Source organism: Parasteatoda tepidariorum, chromosome 1 (genome assembly GCF_982258835.1).
Source record: "Parasteatoda tepidariorum strain Cologne lab strain chromosome 1, Ptep-v5.0, whole genome shotgun sequence".
NCBI classification, from domain to species: Eukaryota; Metazoa; Arthropoda; class Arachnida; order Araneae; family Theridiidae; genus Parasteatoda; species Parasteatoda tepidariorum.
In genome coordinates, this window is record NC_141755.1 from 115010202 (window position 1) to 115033366 (window position 23165).

A 23165-nucleotide genomic window follows, 5' to 3' on the forward strand; every position below is an offset into this window, starting at 1 on the left:
TATTTTTGCTTTCATTTTAATTATTTTAAGTACATTTGTTAAATTTTTGTACAAGAAAAAAAATTTCATTATTTGTGTAAATTTTTGGCCTATATTTTTAAGGATTTATTAAAGGGTCTATTAAATATCAGAGAGAATAAATGTCATACGAGTTTAAAGTATCAGCTCTGCTCTTGATGGTGTATAGTGGCTAGGCTTTATATCAATTAGCAATTAGTTTTCGACAATTACAATGGTAGAATAATTATCTTATTATAGAATGAAATGTTTTAAAAAGACAAATATCTGTTAATTTTTAACATTTAATCAACGAAAAAACAACCAATATTGAAATCTAACGAATTTATTATTTTTAACTACTGATAAAGTTTGTGACAGAAAAAAAAATTAAAGCCTGATAGATTTCAGAATTTTAGAAACACCTTCTAGTTATACTATTACAATAAAATGGATTTCGATGTCCTTCATCCCGGTCTCATTTGTGATTCAGCATATTTCGATATCATTTTTGATTCGTTCTTACTTAATATTAATTTGTTTGCGACAGTTAATTTGTATACCTCTTTTACTACATTTTCGAGGAGTTCAAAAATATAATATTGAGGATTTTAACTTTTTTGTATGTCTCTTTTATTACGTCATCATCACACCCATACGCAACTGTCTACTCTAAATAATGCTATATAGAATGAGATAGTAAAAGAAACGTGTGTAGTTATTTAAATTCTTATTCAAAAGTATTAGTTAATTTTTTTTTTTTTTGAACTAACAATTTCTGTCCTTTTTTAGACATTTTAAAGTGCTATTTAAAACTGCTGCATATCACATGAGAGCATTAAATATATCATTTGTACAATTTTAAAGTATAATAAAAGGGAATTCGGATCTTTGGAAACAGATATTAAATAGTCTGATGATCGAATGATGGGGTAAAAAAATAAACTTTTTTACCTTTTAAACAAAAAAATTTCTTATTTATAAATAATTTATTAATACTCAAATTGCTTGAAAGATGATATGTTCCCTACTAATGACAACGAAGTTTTTTGTTTTATTCAGTCATTTATTTATATTTATTATGTCCGACAATGTAAAAAATTAAAAAAATGCATTTTGGGCTTCTGAGGGCCCCAGCTCCGAATAAAACTTTAAAAAAAGAGGGGGGAAGTAGGATCTGGGGGCCCTTGTCATCTTGGGGCCCCAAGCTACAGCTTATTTAGCTTATACGTAAATCCGGCCCTGGATGACGCTCAAATAAGGTGTGCACGCCATCAAACCCAAAACAACACCCATTTTGCCAATGGGTAATAAAAAAGGAAAAATATCTGAGAATAAATTTAATAAGGGATGATAAATAAATATAGCTGGTAAAACCATTAAATGCCGGATAAATAAACAATTTACAAATTTTGTTGTAATTTTTATTACTTTTTTACAGATAACTGCCAAAAATTATTTGGATCTTCGTTCTTTGTTAAGTATCATATCATTTTTTTTGGTCAGAAAAGAGTCCGTGATACTTATCATTTTATGATGTATAAAGATGTATGTGGACCCTATAGAATATAAACAGAAGAAAAATGAGATTAATAAATAAATGATTTATCTATTTATTCATTACAGCTCTCTATAGTGACCAAGTAATTCTTTTCATAAAATATCTCCAGAACCCGTGTAACTATCATTAGTTAAATTTACTGACTAATAGTTGTGAGAAAAAAATAACGTGATATTTACCGACCAACGGTTGTGAAATAAAAATGTTCGAACTTGAGATTTGACAATAAATCTTTTCCTGTTTCAGCACTTGAATTTAGAGAAGAGGGCAAAAAGAAAAAATGATGAAATACATTGTTCTATTTGCCGTGGTGGTGGCAGTTGCAAGTGCCTTCGTTTGCCCACCCAACTTCTGCAGTGGAGTGAAATGTGATGATCTGTCTAACTGCTTGAGAGAGTATGGACAGAAAATCAGAGAAAAAGGAAGCTTCTGCAAGTGCTGTGACATCTGTGTCAAAGTATTAGGTAAGTTTAACAATGGTCACAAACTTATGAGGAAATAACAATGATCACGGACTCATGAGGAAATAACAACGGTCACAAACTCATGAAGAAATAACAATGGTCACAAACTCATGAGGAAATATGCTGGTTGATTCATGTACGGCTGTTATGAATTTAGAAGGACAAATTATATGGACTGAAAATTGCATAACCTATGCACGTCGTTAGGAGTGTCTTATGAATTGAAACTATACTTTTATTTGTCTGAATTACGTTTCTTAGTATAGTTCGTTCACCAGGAGATGTCACTTGGCACTGCCTTCATCACGCGGTATCCGTCGATACTATTTGGTTATTTTTGGGAGAAGAATGCGAAAGGTATAATAGAGCAGATGATAAAGCGAAGTAAGTGACTGAAAAAGAATTCACTGTTTGCGTTGTGCGCGCTTTAAGGGTTGTCTCAAATTCAAGCGCGGTGAAGTTTCTCCTCTTACTCCCTAGCTAAAATGAGCCAAGTGCCAACTCCTGGTGAACGAACTATAATTAGTGCCAAACATAGCATTGAAGTTTATCGTCATTTACTGATTTATTTATCTATTTGGCGATTTTGGCAAGTTAAGCCGAAAAACCTTAAGGATGTAAAACAGTTAGTTCTATGGATATTTGAATGAAATATTTTATTTTATAACCAGCTTTGAACAACCGTCCCAATTCTGGCACTACGACTATCAAGTACGACTCCGTAGCCTTGTAATTTTGAACTTAACCCGGAAGAAAAGATACTTTTGAATTAATCATTGAGGCCAACTAGCTTTCGTGGAGAAATTTTGATGGAACTAACCCGCATTTACGTCACACGGAAAGGAAAACCTCCCTCGATTATTTCGACAGCAAGGGGATTTTAAACCATGATCCGTCTACCATTGAAAATATTTAACGCCAGCACTGCGGTCGGTTCGAATTCGTATCAGCCATTTACAGCTGGGATTCGGACCTGGATCAGCTCATTCGGAGGGAAACGCTCTATAATATGAGGCACCACAGCTCAAACGCAATATTTTATTTTATTTTTATAACCAGTGCTGACCAGCCGACCCAATTCTGAGTGTACAACTACCAAAGTTCAACCCCGTAGCCTTGTTACCAAACCCAGAAGACAAGAGAACTTCTGAATCAAGCATTGGTAGTAATTAGCCTTCGTGAAGGACTTTTTGATGAAACTAATTCTCATTTGTGTTGCATAAAAAGAGAAATCACGAAGTCTTCCCATGGTTAGCTCGACAGCAAGGGGATTTTAAACCATGATCCTCCCAGCATTGGGGATATTTTACGTCAGCACGGTGGTTGGTGCGAGTTCATATCGACCAGCCATTGCTGGTATTCAAACCTGGGCCACCTCATTAAGAGAAGGCTGCTCGATAGCATTTCCGAACGTGGGATGCTATGCCTACAATATTATCTACCTCTACAATCTCTCTTTCTTCCCTTCTAAGTTCGTAATCGCTGGTTCACTATGTCTAAGTAAATAAATTAAAAAATTCGTGATTGGTAAGTGATACTTCGAGTTTTAATGGAGTGTCGATAACTACCTCCTTCCTAACATTAGAGTTCAATATAATATAGTTGTGTTTAGCTGTGTGCAACATAAAATAGTACGCTTATCCCAGCATAAAGTAGTTACAGCATATAATAGTTTTAAATAAAATAGATCATGTTATGATTTTATTTCGAAAAGCATATTGGTTTAACAAAGGAGCATTCTGCGGTGATTTGGAAAAATCTTGTCATACTTGTTTGTGTGAAAAATCTTGTTTGTTCAGAAAAAAAAAGTGTTTAGTTCCTAATCTTTACTAGGTATATTAGAAAAGGAATTTTTTATAAAAAAAAATATCAGAAGCGTTTAGTTTATTAGGCCCATATCAAACCATAAACAATGGCTCTCAAAAGTGTTCGTACGCTTAGAAAGCTTGCCTTGGAAATGAATTCAAACATGAAGCCCAATTTTTTTCACAGGATCTGGTTGGTATGGCACTAGGAGCATGTTCAAGAGTTCGTGGGTTCGATCGTCGCCGGCCGAAGACTCCTCGTGTAGTAAATGGTGACTAATGCACGTTAAATCTGTCGAGTCGCAAAGTCCTCCATGTTCCCATAACAAATCAACACCTCTGGACGTACTGAGTCAGGAATTTCCTTGTCTTCTGGATTGGGTTCAAAATTACAAGGATACGGAATTGAACATTAGTAGTCGTAAGCCCAAAATTGGGTCTGCTGTTCAACGATGGATATAAAATAAAAAAAATAAAACTTTTTTCACATAATCTCTATGTGATTCTATAATACAAGACTCCACCTTTGGAAAAAAAAAGGAAAAAAAAAAAAAAAAAGAACAATGCTTTATAGAAAACACTATCCATAGCACTATAAAAACTTCACGATTTAATTTGGATAATTATAGAGTTAAAGTTTAAACTGATTACAATTATATTTTATCTAAGTTCTTACAGTGAATATCGTTTTGCTCTTTATAGGCGAAGGAGAGAGATGCATGCCCGATCACATCCTCGGGTCAATATCAGCGTCTGAATGTGACGAAGGACTTGCATGTCACAGAAGTCACTGGAAGTGTGTCACCATGGAAGAATTCTTAGAAGACTAAAACTGTATTCAAAAAGTATATGTACAAAAATGAAAATAAAACACACAATACTCTTTTACGATTGAAGGGAATATATTTTATACATGATCATTTCATACTTTGTACATGATTTTTTCCCCCAATTCTCGAAACTTGAGAAATTCCAAATTAACGTGCTATTTTAGCTAGCGATTTTTTTAAATTTATTGTTTACAAGATTAATTTTTTTTTCTATTAATTCAAATCATTCCTCTTAGCTCTCAACTTGCAACCAACGCGGAGCTATTCACTGGATTAAGCAATGATTATTCTACTTAACACGTTGAATGCCATGGAGGTCACCGGTGACCGGCACTGAGTTTGCTCGTAGTGCCACGGAGGTCACCGGTGACTGGCGCCAAGATTATTAGAAACACATAATTTGTGGGGAATACTAACATGAATTAAACTAATATGAGCCATCGAATAACGAAATAAAACTAATTACTAAAATAAACTATTTATTAAAAACTTTAAAATGAAAAACTGAATTAGAACATACTTCAAACTTCCAAAGTAGTTGGGAAAAGAAGGCTCTGCTCCCTGAAACTCGCTTAAAGCCAAAGTAAACTGCTGTAGCGAAATCGTTAATCCAACTGAAGCGAGAGTAACAAATAATAAAGTTAGCAACAGTTTCAGAGCGCATGCGTAACAAATCAACAAGTAACAAATAAGAAAAGATTTCTCCTAATAAGTTATCGTTAGATTATTCAACTACGGCTGAACATAATTTGAGTAAATTTTTAGTTTTTTTATCGTTACTAAAATGGTTTGAGGAAATTAATGCAATATAGAACACATAAAAACCACTTTAGACAGACGGGCAAGCCATGTAAAATTAGCGTGGCATTCAACGTGTTAAGAGAAAGACACACTGTATACTAGTGTGTTAGAAATATTAAATTCTTGTAAACAAAAAAACAAAATAAATCACTCTGTATCCTTTTAACATTCTAAATTATGCGTGAGTGAAGTAAGTCAAAGAAGGGAAAAACCCTTTGTTTACTTCAATGTATAACTGGCAGTAAGATTTGATTAATTTTTCAACTTTACCCCTAACACCTGTTTAGATCAATGGCTAAGCAGGAAGTCCCTATTAAAGTGACCACCTATTAATTCCATATCTTAACTGAAAAAGGGAAATATTCCATTTTAGCAGGTGAAACATTTCTCAAAAATAATTTTTTTATTTTTTTATTATTTCAGTACCTCTTCTTTATGCAATTAGGACGGGACAAAAAACAACAAATATCCGTTTAAACAGAGAAGTTTAACATTAGTTTCATATAAAATGATTTGGTTCCATTAAATTTTATTTGTATAAGCGGATTATTCGATTATCCGATGTGCAATTAAGTTTGGACAACTGTAATATAAAATTGGATAGCACAGGTCTTAAACTTTTCTATGTTATGTACAATACTCTGAAAGAAAAAAAAAAGATAGTACACACTAAATAACTTTTGATCAAGAGGTCAAAAACTAGTGATTAATGAAGTCGTATATTTAAAATTCAATTTCACGGGACCTGTTCGACCAATTAGATCAAAATTTTGTATTTTTTTCCATTTAAAATTACATTCTTAAAAATGACGTAAGAATTTGTGTACCTTACAATTCACACATTTTCCTCCAAATATTTATAAAATAATTATTAAAAAATATTTTTTCTATGAAATTATCTTTAGATAAGCAAATTTTATAATTGTGTTTAAAAATGAGTTATTCGTTTCAAAAATTCTCGAGGCATAGCGAATCACGCAAAAAATAAAATCAACATTATGGGATACAAATTTCCCAGAAAGCATGTAGGGATGCGGCAACCTTGCGTCAGAATTTTCCTTTCATTGTTCCGAAAATGTTTGTACTAAAAACCTTTTTTTCAAATAAAGCAACAATATTGCAGTTTCAAACCTTTCATCCTAAAACGGTTAAAATTTGTTTTTAAAGCCTTTTTCAAAAAGTATTATCACTTACGTAAACTGGTCGCTTAGGTTCATCATGACGTTTTCGTCACACTAGCGATAGGATCAAATTGCATTGTCCATTAAAATTTCACGACAATGTGGATTTTAGCTGAACATACAAGACTTTGCGAAAAGATACCTTATAATTATCTTAAATTAAGATTATTTTCATCTTAAGACTAGCCTTATTCAATGTTTTTTTATTATGCTTAAAAACCCTGAGACAACTTCGATTTAAGGTTTTTATGTTGAAGGTTGTTTTCCAAGGTTTTGGATTAGGGTAATGTGCGTAGAAATAGATCAGATTGTCACAATCTCGTTGTAAGGTTAGAAGGTTTGCACGTAAGCAGCATAACAAACCTTTTTAGGTTTACGTTTAAAGGTTTATGCTGAGTAAAAAGAAACCTTATTTTGCTATCTGAGATAATACAATGTTTAGAAAGTATTTTTTAAATTACCCATAACTTGCTGTAGCCATAAATTGAAAAAAAAAAAATCGAATTTTCCGTTTTGATTGTTTTAGACAATATGAGCGTAGTTTTCGTTGCATGTAGGATTTATTGCAGCTAAATAGTCCACCATTAAAATTTGCTACAGTTATTTATGCTATTTTATTGAAACCACTCTTTCTGGCATAATTTAAATGAATTATTTCAATAAAACAGTTAGAATGATAGTATTTCACAGAAATATTTTGATGGGATTGAGCAAATTCATTAATCAACTGAGTGCACAAGTTGACTTATTCAGACAAGTCACAGCGCTTTCTGCGTCGCACTCGACATAATATGCTGTAACATTTACATTTTTACAAAAATCAATTCCAAAAATAATTTTCATTCCATATTTTGGTACAATAAGTTTAATAGAAAAGAACTATTGAAAAATGCATTTTTCTAAATTTTTACTCAGTTATTCCTCCTTGAAGTATAAAGTGGCACTATCGAACGAACTTTTAAATTACTCTTTAACTGTTTAAATCATAAAAAAGAAGTGTAAATTCATTAGGATATTGAGTAATAATAATTAAGATCCACTGCGCAGAATTTATTGGGGATCATTAAAATATAATAAATTAAAATTTTCTCTTGCTGAAAGGGAAACGTATAGGAATAATTGAAATTAAGGGTTTACGGGATAAGAAGTAAAGTGGAAAAAAAAAGTCATTTAAGTGGTACTAAAAGTGGTAACATGGTTTGATCAGTATATTATATAAATATAAAATTCCAATAATGTCAAACGGCTGTTAACATATAATTTAAATATAAGTTTTGCAATAATTAAAAAATCTTGAATGATTGTTCAAGGCTATTGTTGAAAGCGTATGTAATGAGCGTCTCAATAATGTCGGTATTAAAAAGTATTCTTAGAGGGAAATATAATTGTCAACAATACTATAGACGAAGTAAAAAGAAATTCTTAAAACACTCATTCTTATCTTTGAATTAGCATTGAAAGGTGAAGCTTTGAAAATGAATCGCCTAATGAATGCAATTTGCATATCAGGATGGTTTACGTTCTTTCTCAGAAAGAAAAAAACTATGCCTGAGCTGCTTTCAGCAGCAAGTGTGGTTGAAGAGACCCATGGGCCTCAATTACAGGAGCTTGGCATAACATCTGGCCATGGTGACCAAAGGTCATTGAGTGATTTTGTTGTGAAAGACCCTCCGCGTATTGTCTCCACATTTGTAGAGTCGCAAGAACCGGAGTGGTACAGGAATGATTGGGAGGAATCAGGAATAAGACAATTTTTCAGTGGTGATGATAGTTTGATACATCCACCAAAAATAGCTGGTCTCACTAATGCACCACTGAAAGCTGAAATCAAGCTGAGCAGTGAGTTGTCATTATTTTTTTATAAACATTTTCATAACAAGTGTGGATTTAGAAATGACTTCCACTCACCTTAACGTGCAGCGTAGAAAAAAAAATTGGACCACCCAGAATAAGTTTTAATCTAATGATTTCAAGTTCTAGAACTCAATCTTAATGGTTCACTGTGGTAACCTTTGTTAAATATTCAAATTAGTAAGTGTAAAATCGCATTTCTAGTTACGAAATTCAACAACAATCCCTTTATTTATTTTTTTTGTGTGTGTGTGTGATTTGCCAGAATAGTTTTTGTGTAATCTCTAGAATTTTTTAAGAGCAGCGAAAAAGTTTCGCACATAATTATTAATTTAATTACTATAATTTAAATATAAGTTTTTTGAATAATAAGTTATAAAAAATAGATAAAACTAATTATATTTAGTTTATCCAAATATGCAAAAAATAATTATTAATAGCGTTTTATTACTTTCATGAAATTATTTAAATTCCAAATTACAAAATGCGTGTGAAATTGGTCAAATAGTTCTTGTGGATTCAAAATTTTTAAAATACAGCCTCTTTAAATTTTAACAACTCAAATACTTTTGGACCGAATGAGCTCAAATTTTATATTTAGCCCTTCAAACTTTCGACTCCTTTTCCTTTTTTTTCTCCTTCTATAAAATTTTGTAAATTTTCTATACCTGACAATTCAAATTTTTTCGACCTTAATTCTGGTATATCGCCTTGTCATAAACTGTTGGTAACAAGCAAATAGGGGAAAATAAAACAACTGGTACTTAATTCAAAAATGGCGACAAGTATGGATTTGAAGAAATTAATGAGGAAGTGTCCGAACTAATCTCCAGAAACTTAAAATCAGATTTACTTGTCGTGATTGAAAGTGGCATTGGAAACCACGAAAAAAGAAATAAAGTGCAAAAAAACTATCAAGGTGGTACTAAAGTTATCGGGTATATCGCATTCTTATGAACTGAAGAACTGTAGGTAACAACCAAATGGTGGAAAGATTAAACAACTGGTGCTAAATTCGAAAATGGCGACAGGTATAATTTTGGGGAAACTTGTGAGAACCAATCTCTAGAAACTCAAAATCAGATTTACTTGCTGTGATTAAAAGTGGCATTTGAAACCACGAAAAAAGAAATAAAGTGAAAAAAAAAAGTTATGAAGGTGGTACTAAAGTTTTTGGGTTTATCGCCTTCTTATGAACAGTAGGTAACAACCTAATGGTGGAAAGATTAAACAACTGGTACAAAATTCCAAAATGGCGACAGGTATAGATTTGGGGAAATTTGTGAGAACCAATCTCTAGAAACTCAAAATCAGATTTACTTGCTGTGATTAAAAGTGGCATTTGATACCACGAAAAAAGAAATAAAGTGAAAAAAAAGTTATGAAGGTGGTACTAAAGGTTTTGGGTATATCGCCTTCTTATGAACAGTAGGTAACAACCTAATGGTGGAAAGATTAAACAACTGGTACAAAATTCCAAAATGGCGACAGGTATAGATTTGGGGAAATTTGTGAGAACCAATCTCTAGAAACTCAAAATCAGATTTACTTGCTGCGATTAAAAGTGGCATTTGATACCACGAAAAAAGAAATAAAGTGAAAAAAAAGTTATGAAGGTGGTACTAAAGGTTTTGGGTATATCGCCTTCTTATGAACAGTAGGTAACAACCTAATGGTGGAAAGATTAAACAACTGGTACAAAATTCCAAAATGGCGACAGGTATAGATTTGGGGAAATTTGTGAGAACCAATCTGAAACTCAAAATCAGATTTACTTGCTGCGATTAAAAGTGGCATTTGATACCACGAAAAAAGAAATAAAGTGAAAAAAAAGTTATGAAGGTGGTACTAAAGGTTTTGGGTATATCGCCTTCTTATGAACAGTAGGTAACAACCTAATGGTGGAAAGATTAAACAACTGGTACAAAATTCCAAAATGGCGACAGGTATAGATTTGGGGAAATTTGTGAGAACCAATCTCTAGAAACTCAAAATCAGATTTACTTGCTGTGATTAAAAGTGGCATTTGATACCACGAAAAAAGAAATAAAGTGAAAAAAAAGTTATGAAGGTGGTACTAAAGGTTTTGGGTATATCGCCTTCTTATGAACAGTAGGTAACAACCGAATGGTGGAAAGATTAAACAACTGGTACAAAATTCCAAAATGGCGACAGGTATAGATTTGGGGAAATTTGTGAGAACCAATCTCTAGAAACTCAAAATCAGATTTACTTGCTGTGATTAAAAGTGGCATTTGATACCACGAAAAAAGAAATAAAGTGAAAAAAAAGTTATGAAGGTGGTACCAAAGGTTTTGGGTATATCGCCTTCTTATGAACAGTAGGTAACAACCGAATGGTGGAAAGATTAAACAACTGGTACAAAATTCCAAAATGGCGACAGGTATAGATTTGGGGAAATTTGTGAGAACCAATCTCTAGAAACTCAAAATCAGATTTACTTGCTGTGATTAAAAGTGGCATTTGATACCACGAAAAAAGAAATAAAGTGAAAAAAAAGTTATGAAGGTGGTACTAAAGGTTTTGGGTATATCGCCTTCTTATGAACAGTAGGTAACAACCTAATGGTGGAAAGATTAAACAACTGGTACAAAATTCCAAAATGGCGACAGGTATAATTTTGGGGAAACTTGTGAGAACCAATCTCTAGAAACTCAAAATCAGATTTACTTGCTGTGATTAAAAGTGGCATTTGAAACCACGAAAAAAGAAATAAAGTGAAAAAAAAAAGTTATGAAGGTGGTACTAAAGGTTTTGGGTATATCGCCTTCTTATGAACAGTAGGTAACAACCTAATGGTGGAAAGATTAAACAACTGGTACAAAATTCCAAAATGGCGACAGGTATAGATTTGGGGAAATTTGTGAGAACCAATCTCTAGAAACTCAAAATCAGATTTACTTGCTGTGATTAAAAGTGGCATTTGATACCACGAAAAAAGAAATAAAGTGAAAAAATAGTTATGAAGGTGGTACTAAAGTTTTCGGGTATATTGCCTTCTAATAAACTGAAGAACTGTTGGTAAGTAATAACCAAAAGGGAAGATAAAAACAACTGGAACTTATGTCGAATTTGGTGCCGAGAGTTTAGTTTTATATAAAATTTATTTAAAAAATTATGTAATTTTTTTTTATCTTGCAATTCAAATTTATCATTATCTATTAATAAAAGCAATTACAAAACATAATACATACTCCCGAAAGACATCATTAAATGCCGAATACTTTACAGTGTTTTACATCAGGTTACTGTGACACACATGAAACTCAAATTTTATTTTCAGGAAATCAGTTCTGAAAATAAGTAGCCAAACTTACCGTTCCTCTTTGCATGTTTAACAGTTTAGTTCTTCTAAGCATATTTGTTCTTTTATTATACCAATAACTTATGGCTAATATTTAATTTTAAACTAAACATAGGAATAAAATGAAGATATATTTTTGAGTATTATTTAACTTTTATTTAAAACGTAATACAGTCCAATGAATGTGATACTTGGTAATAAAATATAACTTATTAGTCTACAATTATACATAAATTAACAACTAAAATAAATGAAAGCTTTTTCATAAAGATTTTTGAATCGAGATATTTAAAATTTAGAGGGAAAAAACTGAAAATATATATTTTTTAACTGTATACGTACCAAAATTTCACACAATTGATGAAATCATTCTGAAGTGAAAGCTGTATCCAAAAACGTGAAGAGTAGTAGTAAAACTATTTAATTATTACAGGGAGAAGTTGTTTTAAATTTAAAGGGTTTTAAAATCTCTTTAATTTCAAGAGATGGGCTGGACAATTTTAAATACATTACTTTCAAATATCAAATATGTTTTCGTACATGGGAAAAAATAAAAACACTTTGTTTCCCTAAACTTTCCTTCCAATTTTTACTGGTTGCGACAGCTTGTTTTATTTATTTATTTAACTCTGAATACTTATTAGAACAAAATGTATTAGACAAAATGCATTCAAGCCGAATTGTTCACTTTATATCTCTTTGTTTCAGTGCAATAAAACGTTACACTTGGACAGGTTTGAACAACAAAATACAAAGTTTTTTTTTTTTAAAGTTATTGAAAACAAACGTTCTACATGATTTTTAGGAATTAATGCGATAAAAAAGACAGATAAATCTCGTTATTTATCCCCTAAAAAAAGAATCCTACGTTGTAAAATATAATTAAAATATTTACATGAGAAATGTTTTTAATAGAAAAAATTTAATGCTATTCTAATAATAACAACGTTTTTTTTCCACAACGTTTTGGTTTGAAATAAATCCAATCCCTTCAAATTTGTTACATGCAACAAAACATAGCCTTCTTATTTCATTCATTTTTGTATTGCGTTCAAAACTGGAGGTAATATTCGTAGAGACCCTGCGTTAATATTAATAGTTATTTAGTATTTTAACTCTTTTGCAGATGTCATTCCTGGTTCAAGTGTGAAACTCTACCGAAAGGGAAAGAGAGTGAAAAAGTTTGAAGTTGCTGTCTCCAATGACACTGTCACCATCACATTTAAAAAACATAAACTGAGTGACAGCATCTAGCTTTATGCCACAACAACAACGAGAACAGCGTATTGTTGAATTTGTCTTTCGGCAGTGAGTTTTGGACTTTAAATTTTTTTAAATTTAAATTTTAATTGATTATTATTAATATTTCATTACTTATGAGGTAGTTTAATGTTTTGCACATTGAATTTTATTTTCACAGCTAATTCCTACATTAACAATAGTGGCCATATCCATATCCTTCGTTTTTAAACTAGTTTGAGTTAGTATAAAACTATTAATATATTTTGATAAGTCTGGAATATTTTCACTGCTTTTTTATTTACTTTCTTTCGTACCCTCGGCAATGGAATCGTGCACCTAAAAGTATGACCCCCTTCTCGATTAGCTAAAGCAGTCAGCTTCCTATAGGTGAAGTAAAATAACGCAATCGAGAATCGTTTTCAGATCACTACAAATAAAATTTATCGCAATATTATCGAGAAAAAATTTTTTTTTCGCAATTGGCATTTCCGAGTTTTTCCACATTGCTAAAGCAATAAAATTTGAGATGCAGCTATGTGCTGGAAGACAGTTTAAATTGTAATTGTTTTCCTTTTTTTTTTTTTTTTTACCGCCAATAACAAAATTTATCGCAATATTATGTACAATCAAGAATCCAACTGTTTTCTATGAACTAGAACAATAAAAACAAATAAAATTTTTAGAAAATGTTTTTCTTTTACCTATTTGGGTCTCACTAAAAAGTTAAAAACGTAGTATATCACCATCTTAATAAGTATGTCTCCACAATAAATTCCCCTCACGTATTTCAAAAGTAATGCACTCTACGTGTTTCGTAGTCAGTGTGATTAAAAAAAAATTATTTTAATATTTTCATTTCCCTTGAAAAACTTAGATTTAAAACTTCCTTTTTATTTATTCTTTATTAGGCAAATAAAAATTTATTTTGCATTCAAAGTATGCTAAAAACGATGAACCCAGAACTAGTGAACATGACATTTTTGAACATAAATTATCAGCATAATTTATACCGTAAAAAGGGAGAACATCTTAAAAACAAGTATAGTTTGATTTGTTTGTACAATATCGAATTACAATGATTACACGCAACAAAAAAGTTGCGGAATACCTTTTCATTTAAAGAAATGAATTGTAAATTCGAAATTATGATTGAAAAAGCATTTATCAGCTTTCACTTTGTACAAACATTCCTAATAAGATTTTAGTGATAAAATTTTTTTTTATTTTAAAATACAAATTTTAATTCACTCGATTTCGATTAAAGTAAATCCCTCTAATGCGTTAATGTTTTTCGCATATTTGTTAGAGATTATGATGTGATTTTTAAAGTTTAATTACTTAATAGCATGAAATATATTTTTTTTTTGTTCTGATTAAACATTACTAAGCATTGCATATTGTATCGTACCCATAATAATACCATGAAAAATTTTATTAAAAAAAAAGAATAATTTTTTGCTTAGGTACTTAACACTTAATTGACACTGAATAACACTTATTTTTGTAATATACAATTACTAATCACTTGATTTTTGAAATAATAACCAAGATGTATCACTAGATATACCCTTGAACGTCTTTTGTTTTTCTTTTTTCTTAGGAATGATCAAAAAGAAGATCGATTTCTATTCCCATTTGCCAAAACCGAAAGGTCAAAAATATTGGAACTTCTTCGAGAACAAGGGCAAGTTTTACGGGTATCAAAAAAGATTCAACCTTTAGGTTGAAAATGAGGACTTGCCAAAAATAGGTAAACTTTAAATATATTTTAGTTTACATGTAAGTTAAGTTTGAACACAAGTTTAATTAGTCTTATTTTAATTTTTCAATAAAATAGATAATTCGGTTTTAGCTTCCTTTGTAACAGCATTTTATTAAGAGCAAAAGAAAACTATAATTAAAACTTTTCGTAAGAAACTTAATTCATCAAAAAAACAGAATGGAAATTATAATTAACTTCTAACGGCAAATTTCTAAACCAAATATACTTTTCTTACTACAATCTATGCGGATAGTATGGAAATGGCTATGCAAGGAAAATTTATTAGTGACTATAGGCAGACAAATAACTCAAATGCCCCTTCATATTGTTATCTGTTTTAATAAATTAAAATATCACATAATTTTGTTTTTTGGAAATCGCTAATATCCTAAAATTGAGCCGTGATGGCTCAGGGGATAGAGCGTTCGCCTTCCAATGAGGTGAACCGGGTTCGAATCCCAGCGATAGCTGTTTGATACGAATTCCGCTTCCGGCTTGCACCGACCACACTGCTGACGTAAAATATTCTCAGTGGTAGACGGATCGTGGGTTACAGTTCTCTTGCCGTTAAGCTGTCCATGGGTGGTTTTCGTGGTTTTCCTCTCCAGGTAAAGCAAATGCGGCCCTCAAAAAGTCCTCCACGAAGGCAAATTTCTTTCAATACTTGATACGGGAGTTCCCTTGTTTTCTGGATTGGGTTCAAAATTACAAGGATACGGTATTAAACATTTGTAGTCCTGGACCCAAAAATTAGATCGGCTGTTCACCAACGGTTATGAAATAAAATAAAATTTCCAAAAATTGTCTCCATTAATAACAATTTCAATACAAAATGGGTTAATGCGGCAACTTCTTTCATAACAACAATATCATTTAAACATCATATTAGGGTAATCATACCAATTTTTAATTTAAGATTGTACAATTCTTTTATCCAATGACTCATTATATAAATTACATCTTAAATGCTTGCGTAACATATTTGACAGATTTAAATTTACGTATTGAATATCACCTCCTTTCGCGAATAAGAAGCTGGTTTCTCTAATTCCTGGATCTGTAATTTTGATTTTAATTTTTATGTCAGCTAAAACTGAATCAGCCATTTTCACGAAAAACGATCGTGGAAATCAACGAGGAGAAAAAGGTGGTGATAATTGTCTAACTGATATCAGCACTTCTCTGATTCCTGATAGCCCAGATTGGCTGATGGAATTATTTAAAATCCAAATATTAGGAGTGCTGATGAATCATTAAAGGCTTTAAAAGTTCGATCCCAGGAAACATTGGGGCTAAGATTTGATGGAGTTTTGAACAGGTTAGAGCGTTCTTAACCATTCTTTGCTTTTTTGTTTATTTTTTACAAACCGCATAATAGAATATAAAGATTAGAAAAAAGTTTAGTAATTATTATTCTAAATATTATTTAAATTACTCTGTAATAATAAAAATTAATAATTAATTATTTATTTTTTTTACAGTCTAAGAAGACTTGCAGTCTGAGAAGACATTTGTATATATGTTGCTGATTTTTATTGTTATTATATTTATTCTTATATTTACTCTTATTTATTCTTATTTATTCATATATATCCTGAGTTGCACTGTGCGCCCAAAATTTTTTGTACATAATAAAACCCTTTCGGCCAATTGATTTTGTTTTTCTTAGAAGTTGTTGTGATTTTAACTTTTACTACTTTTTTAAAGTAATTCGTATTTCTTCCTCAAAGAGGGTTCGTATAATGTAGTACCTGGAAAAAATTAAAAAGTGACAGTAATATCCATATACTTTATTTTAAATATTATGTTTGCAGCTACCAGAATATTTTATTTTCTCTAAGTAAATATGTATAGATCCGAAGGTGGCGGATCTGCAATTTTGATGCGACAGTCAAAGCAATATTAAGAAATTTTTAGCTTTTCTATAGCGAAATTGATACCAATTATTTATTTTTTCCACGTAAGTACGAATCCTTTCAAATAGCATAACTTTCACAATTCCTAAAATAGATGGAAATGAAATATTGGCTTAAAATACAATTGTAGTTTTATACTTCAATTGTTGTGTCCGATTCATAACTTGCGTTTTTTGTGTCCGATTTCATAACTTAGGACATCGTCTGCACTTATTAATTAGCACATTTGAGATCACCTTTTTAAACCATTAAGATTGAGTACTAGGACTATCATTAGATCAAAAGTTCTTCAATGGCACGCTGTATAGATTTAACTTCAAAAATCTCAAGTTTCTGATCCTCACAATAGAATGGCAGGGCTAAAGAGAATAGAAGGGCTGGTTCACTCCTTTGAAGTATCTCTTGCCGCGCCGATCCTCTGACGTCACTCTAGTGACGTCACTTTGGCGCAAAGCTCGCACTTTTACTTCAAGAACGGAGCGTTTGGCCTTACTAGCTCTAACTAATATTGGATCATTTCTTTTTGCGAGATATTCTAAGACATTTGTTATTTTCTATAATGACTTTCCTCAGTTTTTGCAGTGAATTTACAAGAATTTAAAACTATTATCGAAATGCCAGTTTGCGCGATTGCAACTTGCAAAAATTCTGATATAAAAACAAAAGGAAAAAGTATAATTTTTCGCGTGTTCCCTAAAGTAAATGAACAACTATGTAAAGAATGGATTCCGAAATGACACAGTTAATATAAAACCGCAATACGTTTATTCTGTCGTAAAGAACTTTTATAAAAATTCATTATCTAAATAGAAACCGCCTCGCTACTTCATAAAGAAAGGCAGGTGAAAAGAATTAAAAAATAGATAAAGTCAAAGAAAATTAAAATGTAAGTAAAAAGTATAAATAAAATATATAGTATATAGTTGAAATTCTCCTAATTTCATAACATATTTTTTAATGTAGTTATTCTAAATATTTATGATTTTTTTTAAAAATTATATTCTCTTCAATTTAAATATCTATAAATTATATCATCGTAAATTTAAATGTCTATAAACAATTGTAAAATTTCTGATGTCATTATGAACCTAAATTATTATTTTGTTTCAGTAATTAGCGTTTAAGGTTGATGTTTCCCAATGATTAAGTATGAACAAATTGCTATTAACGACGTATTTTAAAATCAGGGATTCTAAATTTAACTTAACTTATCTTTATAAAAGAATATGTAGATAAAAAAAGTGTCGATATATGCCTTCATTTTTCTTAATAGTTAAAGTTAAAACTGAACTTTTTAAAATAAAGTATTTATCGTGTCATTTTCACCAACTAGCAAAACATTTTTATAAGTTTAAAATGGTATTTTTTTAATATAATAACCAAGAAAGTTTTTTTTGAACTATGTTTATGAACGGAAATAATGTGTTAATTACGTAAAGTTTGAAGGCTAATAACCAGAAGAAGTCTAACTTATTTTTACAAGAGAAAGATGCAAAGTTATCATATCTTTGCTTGCGATCTCCGAGATCTGTAGACACAGTGACGTCATGAGGAGGGAAATCGTAGCTTCAGCTCTAAGAGCGGAGTGAACTAGCCCTTGTATTCTCTTTAGCCCTGATAGAATGGTAGCAATTTAAAAAATGTGGTCAGAGAAAAGGTCGAACGTTAAATTGATAGTAATGTTTTTTATTCTAAATTTTAAGTTAATTTCAACCTAATGTACAGCCCCTGGTCAAATTATTACACGCACTATCAGATTCTATACAATCAGATTCTGTCTTAATTATCATGTGATACTATACAGCTTTATTGTTTTTAAGCGACTGTTAGCACTTGTTTAAGTTCGTATATCAATTAGTTAAATTAGACGATATATAATATAAATTCAACGATTGGATAAATTAGACGATATATAATACAAATTCGACGATTGGATAAATTAGACGATATACAATATAAATTCGACGATTGGATAAATTAGACGATATATAATATAAATTCGACGATTGGATAAATTAGACGATATATAATATAAATTCGACGATTGGATAAATTAGACGATATATAATATAAATTCGACGATTGGATAAATTAGACGATATATTACATAAATTCGACGATTGGATAAATTAGACGATATACAATATAAATTCAACGATTGGATAAATTAGACGATATATAATACAAATTCGACGATTGGATAAATTAGACAATATACAATATAAATTCGACGATTGGATAAATTAGACGATATATAATATAAATTCGACGATTGGATAAATTAGACGATATATAATATAAATTCGACGATTGGATAAATTAGACGATATATTACATAAATTCGACGATTGGATAAATTAGACAATATACAATATAAATTCGACGATTGGATAAATTAGACGATATACAATATAAATTCAACGATTGGATAAATTAGACGATATATAATACAAATTCGACGATTGGATAAATTAGACAATATACAATATAAATTCGACGATTGGATAAATTAGACGATATATAATATAAATTCGACGATTGGATAAATTAGACGATATACAATATAAATTCAACGATTGGATAAATTAGACGATATATAATACAAATTCGACGATTGGATAAATTAGACAATATACAATATAAATTCGACGATTGGATAAATTAGACGATATATAATATAAATTCGACGATTGGATAAATTAGACGATATATAATATAAATTCGACGATTGGATAAATTAGACGATATATTACATAAATTCGACGATTGGATAAATTAGACGATATATAATATAAATTCGACGATGGGTTAAATTAGACGATATATAATATAAATTCGACGATTGGATAAAGTAGACGATATATTACATATAGAATATTTATTATATCAAGCATTATGTTAGTATATTTTAATAATTAGACAAAATTATTTGGCGTCCCATAGTGTTTTAATAATGACGTGTTTTGCACGAGTTTATATGCAATACTTTAATATTTAAACATGCATATAATGGGGTTTTATTCGGGAGATTTTTTATATACTTCCCATTTTTAACATATTGCATTACATTGTTAACCAACTGATACAAGAACGTAAGCAAGTGCAAACCAGTTTCAGCCACGTGAAAACAATAATGCTTTATAGTATCAGATGTTACATAGAATCTTTTAGCGCTTCTAATAATTTGGCCAGTAACTGCACATTTCACTCATAGATAAAGAAAAAAATAATTAAAAAAAAATTACATAAATAAATTGTTTTAACTTGAATAACACTAAGAAATGGAACTATTCCAATTGCCCAAATATTTTTGACCATGCCAAAATGTATTAAACATACTTTCTTTGGGTTTTGCGCCTGCTTGCTTCACTCACCAATCTGGCGATTGATTCAAGATTATTTTTTGTATCTTGGCGATGAAAATTAATGTATCAAAATTGAAATTATTTTGGCACAGATTGGGCTCCACAGTTTCAGTTTCTAATTCTCTTGGAATCAAAATTTGCCTCAAATATTTTTGCTTCGTTACAATTGCCATTTCATTCCCAATTTTTTTTTTAATTATTACATAATTTTTGTTTATTATGAAAACTCTTTAAATATCTTTCACCAAAGGTCAAGGCATTTACCAATGAAATAAAAAGTTTAATTTCTAAAAAATTTTCGAGTTTCAAAAAAAGTTTTTTTAATTTTTTTTTAATATTATGAGCACATTTTTACATGAAATTTAACATAAACGTGAATATTGTTTGTTTAAAAGCAAATACCACTTAATTACCGTTTAATAATTACTAAACGGTAATTAAACATTTTTATTATAAAGGTTGCATAATAATAACATAGTTTATGTAATGCAATTATTTTGCATACGTAATGCAAAAAATTTTTTATTCTAATAAAGGAACAATATTTTTAGTTTTTATCCTTTATTTTAAATAATGACCCAAAAAAATTGTAGATAAAAATAAAATTTTAAAAAAAAATTTGTAAAAAAAAATTTTTTGATCGCCTTTGCGCAAAATTCATTGACGCTACCCAAGACAATGAGAAGACAAATATCTGTTAATTTTTAACATTTAATCAACGAAAAAACAACCAATAATGAAATCTAACGAATTTATTATTTTTAACTACTGATAAAGTTTGTGACAGAAAAAAAAATTAAAGCCTGATAGATTTCAGAATTTTAGAAACACCTTCTAGTTATACTATTACTATCAAATAGATTTCGATGTCCTTCATCCCGGTCTCATTTGTGATTCAGCATATTTCGATATCATTTTTGTTTCGTTCTTACTTAATATTAATTTGTTTGCGACAGTTAATTTGTATACCTCTTTTACTACATTTTCGAGGAGTTCAAAAATATAATATTGAGGATTTTAACTTTTTTGTATGTCTCTTTTATTACGTCATCATCACACCCATACGCAACTGTCTACTCTAAATAATGCTATATAGAATGAGATAGTAAAAGAAACGTGTGTAGTTATTTAAATTCTTATTCAAAAGTATTAGTTAATTTTTTTTTTTTTTTTGAACTAACAATTTCTGTCCTTTTTTAGACATTTAAAAGTGCTATTTAAAACTGCTGCATATCACATGAGAGCATTAAATATATCATTTGTACAATTTTAAAGTATAATAAAAGGGAATTCGGATCTTTGGAGACAGATATTAAATAGTCTGATGATCGAATGATGGGGTAAAAAAAAACTTTTTTACCTTTTAAACAAAAAAATTGCTTATTTATAAATAATTTATTAATACTCAAATTGCTTGAAAGATGATATGTTCCCTACTAATGACAACGAAGTTTTTTGTTTTATTCAGTCATTTATTTATATTTATTATGTCCGACAATGTAAAAAATTAAAAAAATGCATTTTAGGCTTCTGAGGGCCCCAGCTCCGAATAAAACTTTAAAAAAAGAGGGGGGAAGTAGGATCTGGGGGCCCTTGTCATCTTGGGGCCCCAAGCTACAGCTTATTTAGCTTATACGTAAATCCGGCCCTGCGTGGAACAATAAAACAGAATATCATTAAGAAATTTCAATTTTAAACTATTATCAAGCAAGTAAACACTAAAAGTGTAAATGATCAGAAGCCGTAATATTAGTGCAAAGTTGCGCATGACGTAAGCAACAGTTTTTAAGACAGTATTTTGAGAGAGAGGAGAATCTGGGGTTTACAATAATTTTCAAAAGTTAAATTTAGTGAGATTATTTTTTTTATTTTCTTTTATTTTTTTTATTTTCTTTTATTTTTATTATTATTTTTAATTCAATAAGAATATTGAAGTTTGAACATTAAGCATTGCCTCAAAGTTTCGGTACAATAAGGCTGATAGAAGTTTTTCTAGTTTTTAAAAGAACTTTGTTTAAAATTTTATTTATCGCATTTCAATTTTAATTTTATGTATTTTAGACGTATATTTGTGTATTAAACAGACTTATATTAAAAAGACGAATATTAAACACGTATATTAAACAGATCTTTAGAAAAACTTGTTTTTCTTTTTATTAGTTCCTTTTACATTTTTTTTTATTTTAAATTTTTATTTTCAACAATGTTTTGCCGAAAATGTATAGAAAAAATTCGTGACACGAAAAAACTGCTGCAAAATTTCAGGAATGGTTGAACATTAACATACCTGTTTACTTATGAACTTTTTCGAGAAAATCTATTACAGCAGTGACAAAATTTAAATTGAAAGGTATAAAATTTTAACATCATTTTAAAATGTGTAATTTCACATGACAAAATACAAAATTTGAGCATAATCGGTTGAATAGTTTCTGAGAAATCGAATTTTAAATATACACAGGAACAATTCGATAGATTTAGCTCGATTTTGTATTTTGCCATGTAAAATTACGTACATAAAAATTGTATAAAAAGTTGTCTGCATTATAATTCAAAAATTTTCCAGCTATTATTTAACAGCGTAATAAAAAAAACTAAATATTTACTAAAGTTTATTTTCTGCATGCCATTATCTTTGGATGAACGAATTTTAAAATTATGTTCAAAATTTTTTTAACTCGCTTAAAAAGGTCTCTATGTATGGTGAAGTAAGCAAAATGTAAAATTAAGATAGAGGATTCCAAACTTTGGATCCCCCTCATGATCAAACTATGGGGACAATATTCCCCAGATTGTGGCTACCCCCTATATTTTGGAGGTTCAAAATCTGAATCCGTCGGAAAAAAGGTATGTTTATTCAGAGAAAACACATTTTTGTGTTTAATTTCGTAAATTAAAAAATCGCCATCACTAACTAATTAGCATATTTGAGATCACATATTTGAGTCACTAAATTAAAAATTAATTCGTCAGCAGGACCGAACCCCTGACCACCGAGTCTACAAACTTCTTCACCCATGGCGCTAACAACAACACCACGACTCACACATTGCTTCCACGAATAT

General features: G+C 30.2%; 1 protein-coding gene and 1 long non-coding RNA gene across 2 annotated transcripts; both read left to right on the plus strand.

The window, feature by feature from the left end:
* Positions 1 to 1777: 1777 nt before the first annotated feature.
* LOC107436098 (uncharacterized) lies at positions 1778 to 4715 on the plus strand. Its single transcript, XM_016047671.4, has 2 exons — positions 1778 to 2022; positions 4530 to 4715. Exons 1-2 carry the CDS (start codon positions 1839 to 1841, stop codon positions 4655 to 4657), a joined length of 312 nt encoding a protein of 103 aa, XP_015903157.1. The 5' UTR covers positions 1778 to 1838; the 3' UTR covers positions 4658 to 4715.
* Positions 4716 to 13068: 8353 nt separating this feature from the next.
* On the plus strand, positions 13069 to 16434 carry LOC147816754 (uncharacterized). Its single transcript, XR_015429035.1, has 3 exons — positions 13069 to 13123; positions 14658 to 14807; positions 16301 to 16434. It is a non-coding gene; the product is annotated as an uncharacterized LOC147816754 (long non-coding RNA).
* Positions 16435 to 23165: the final 6731 nt, after the last annotated feature.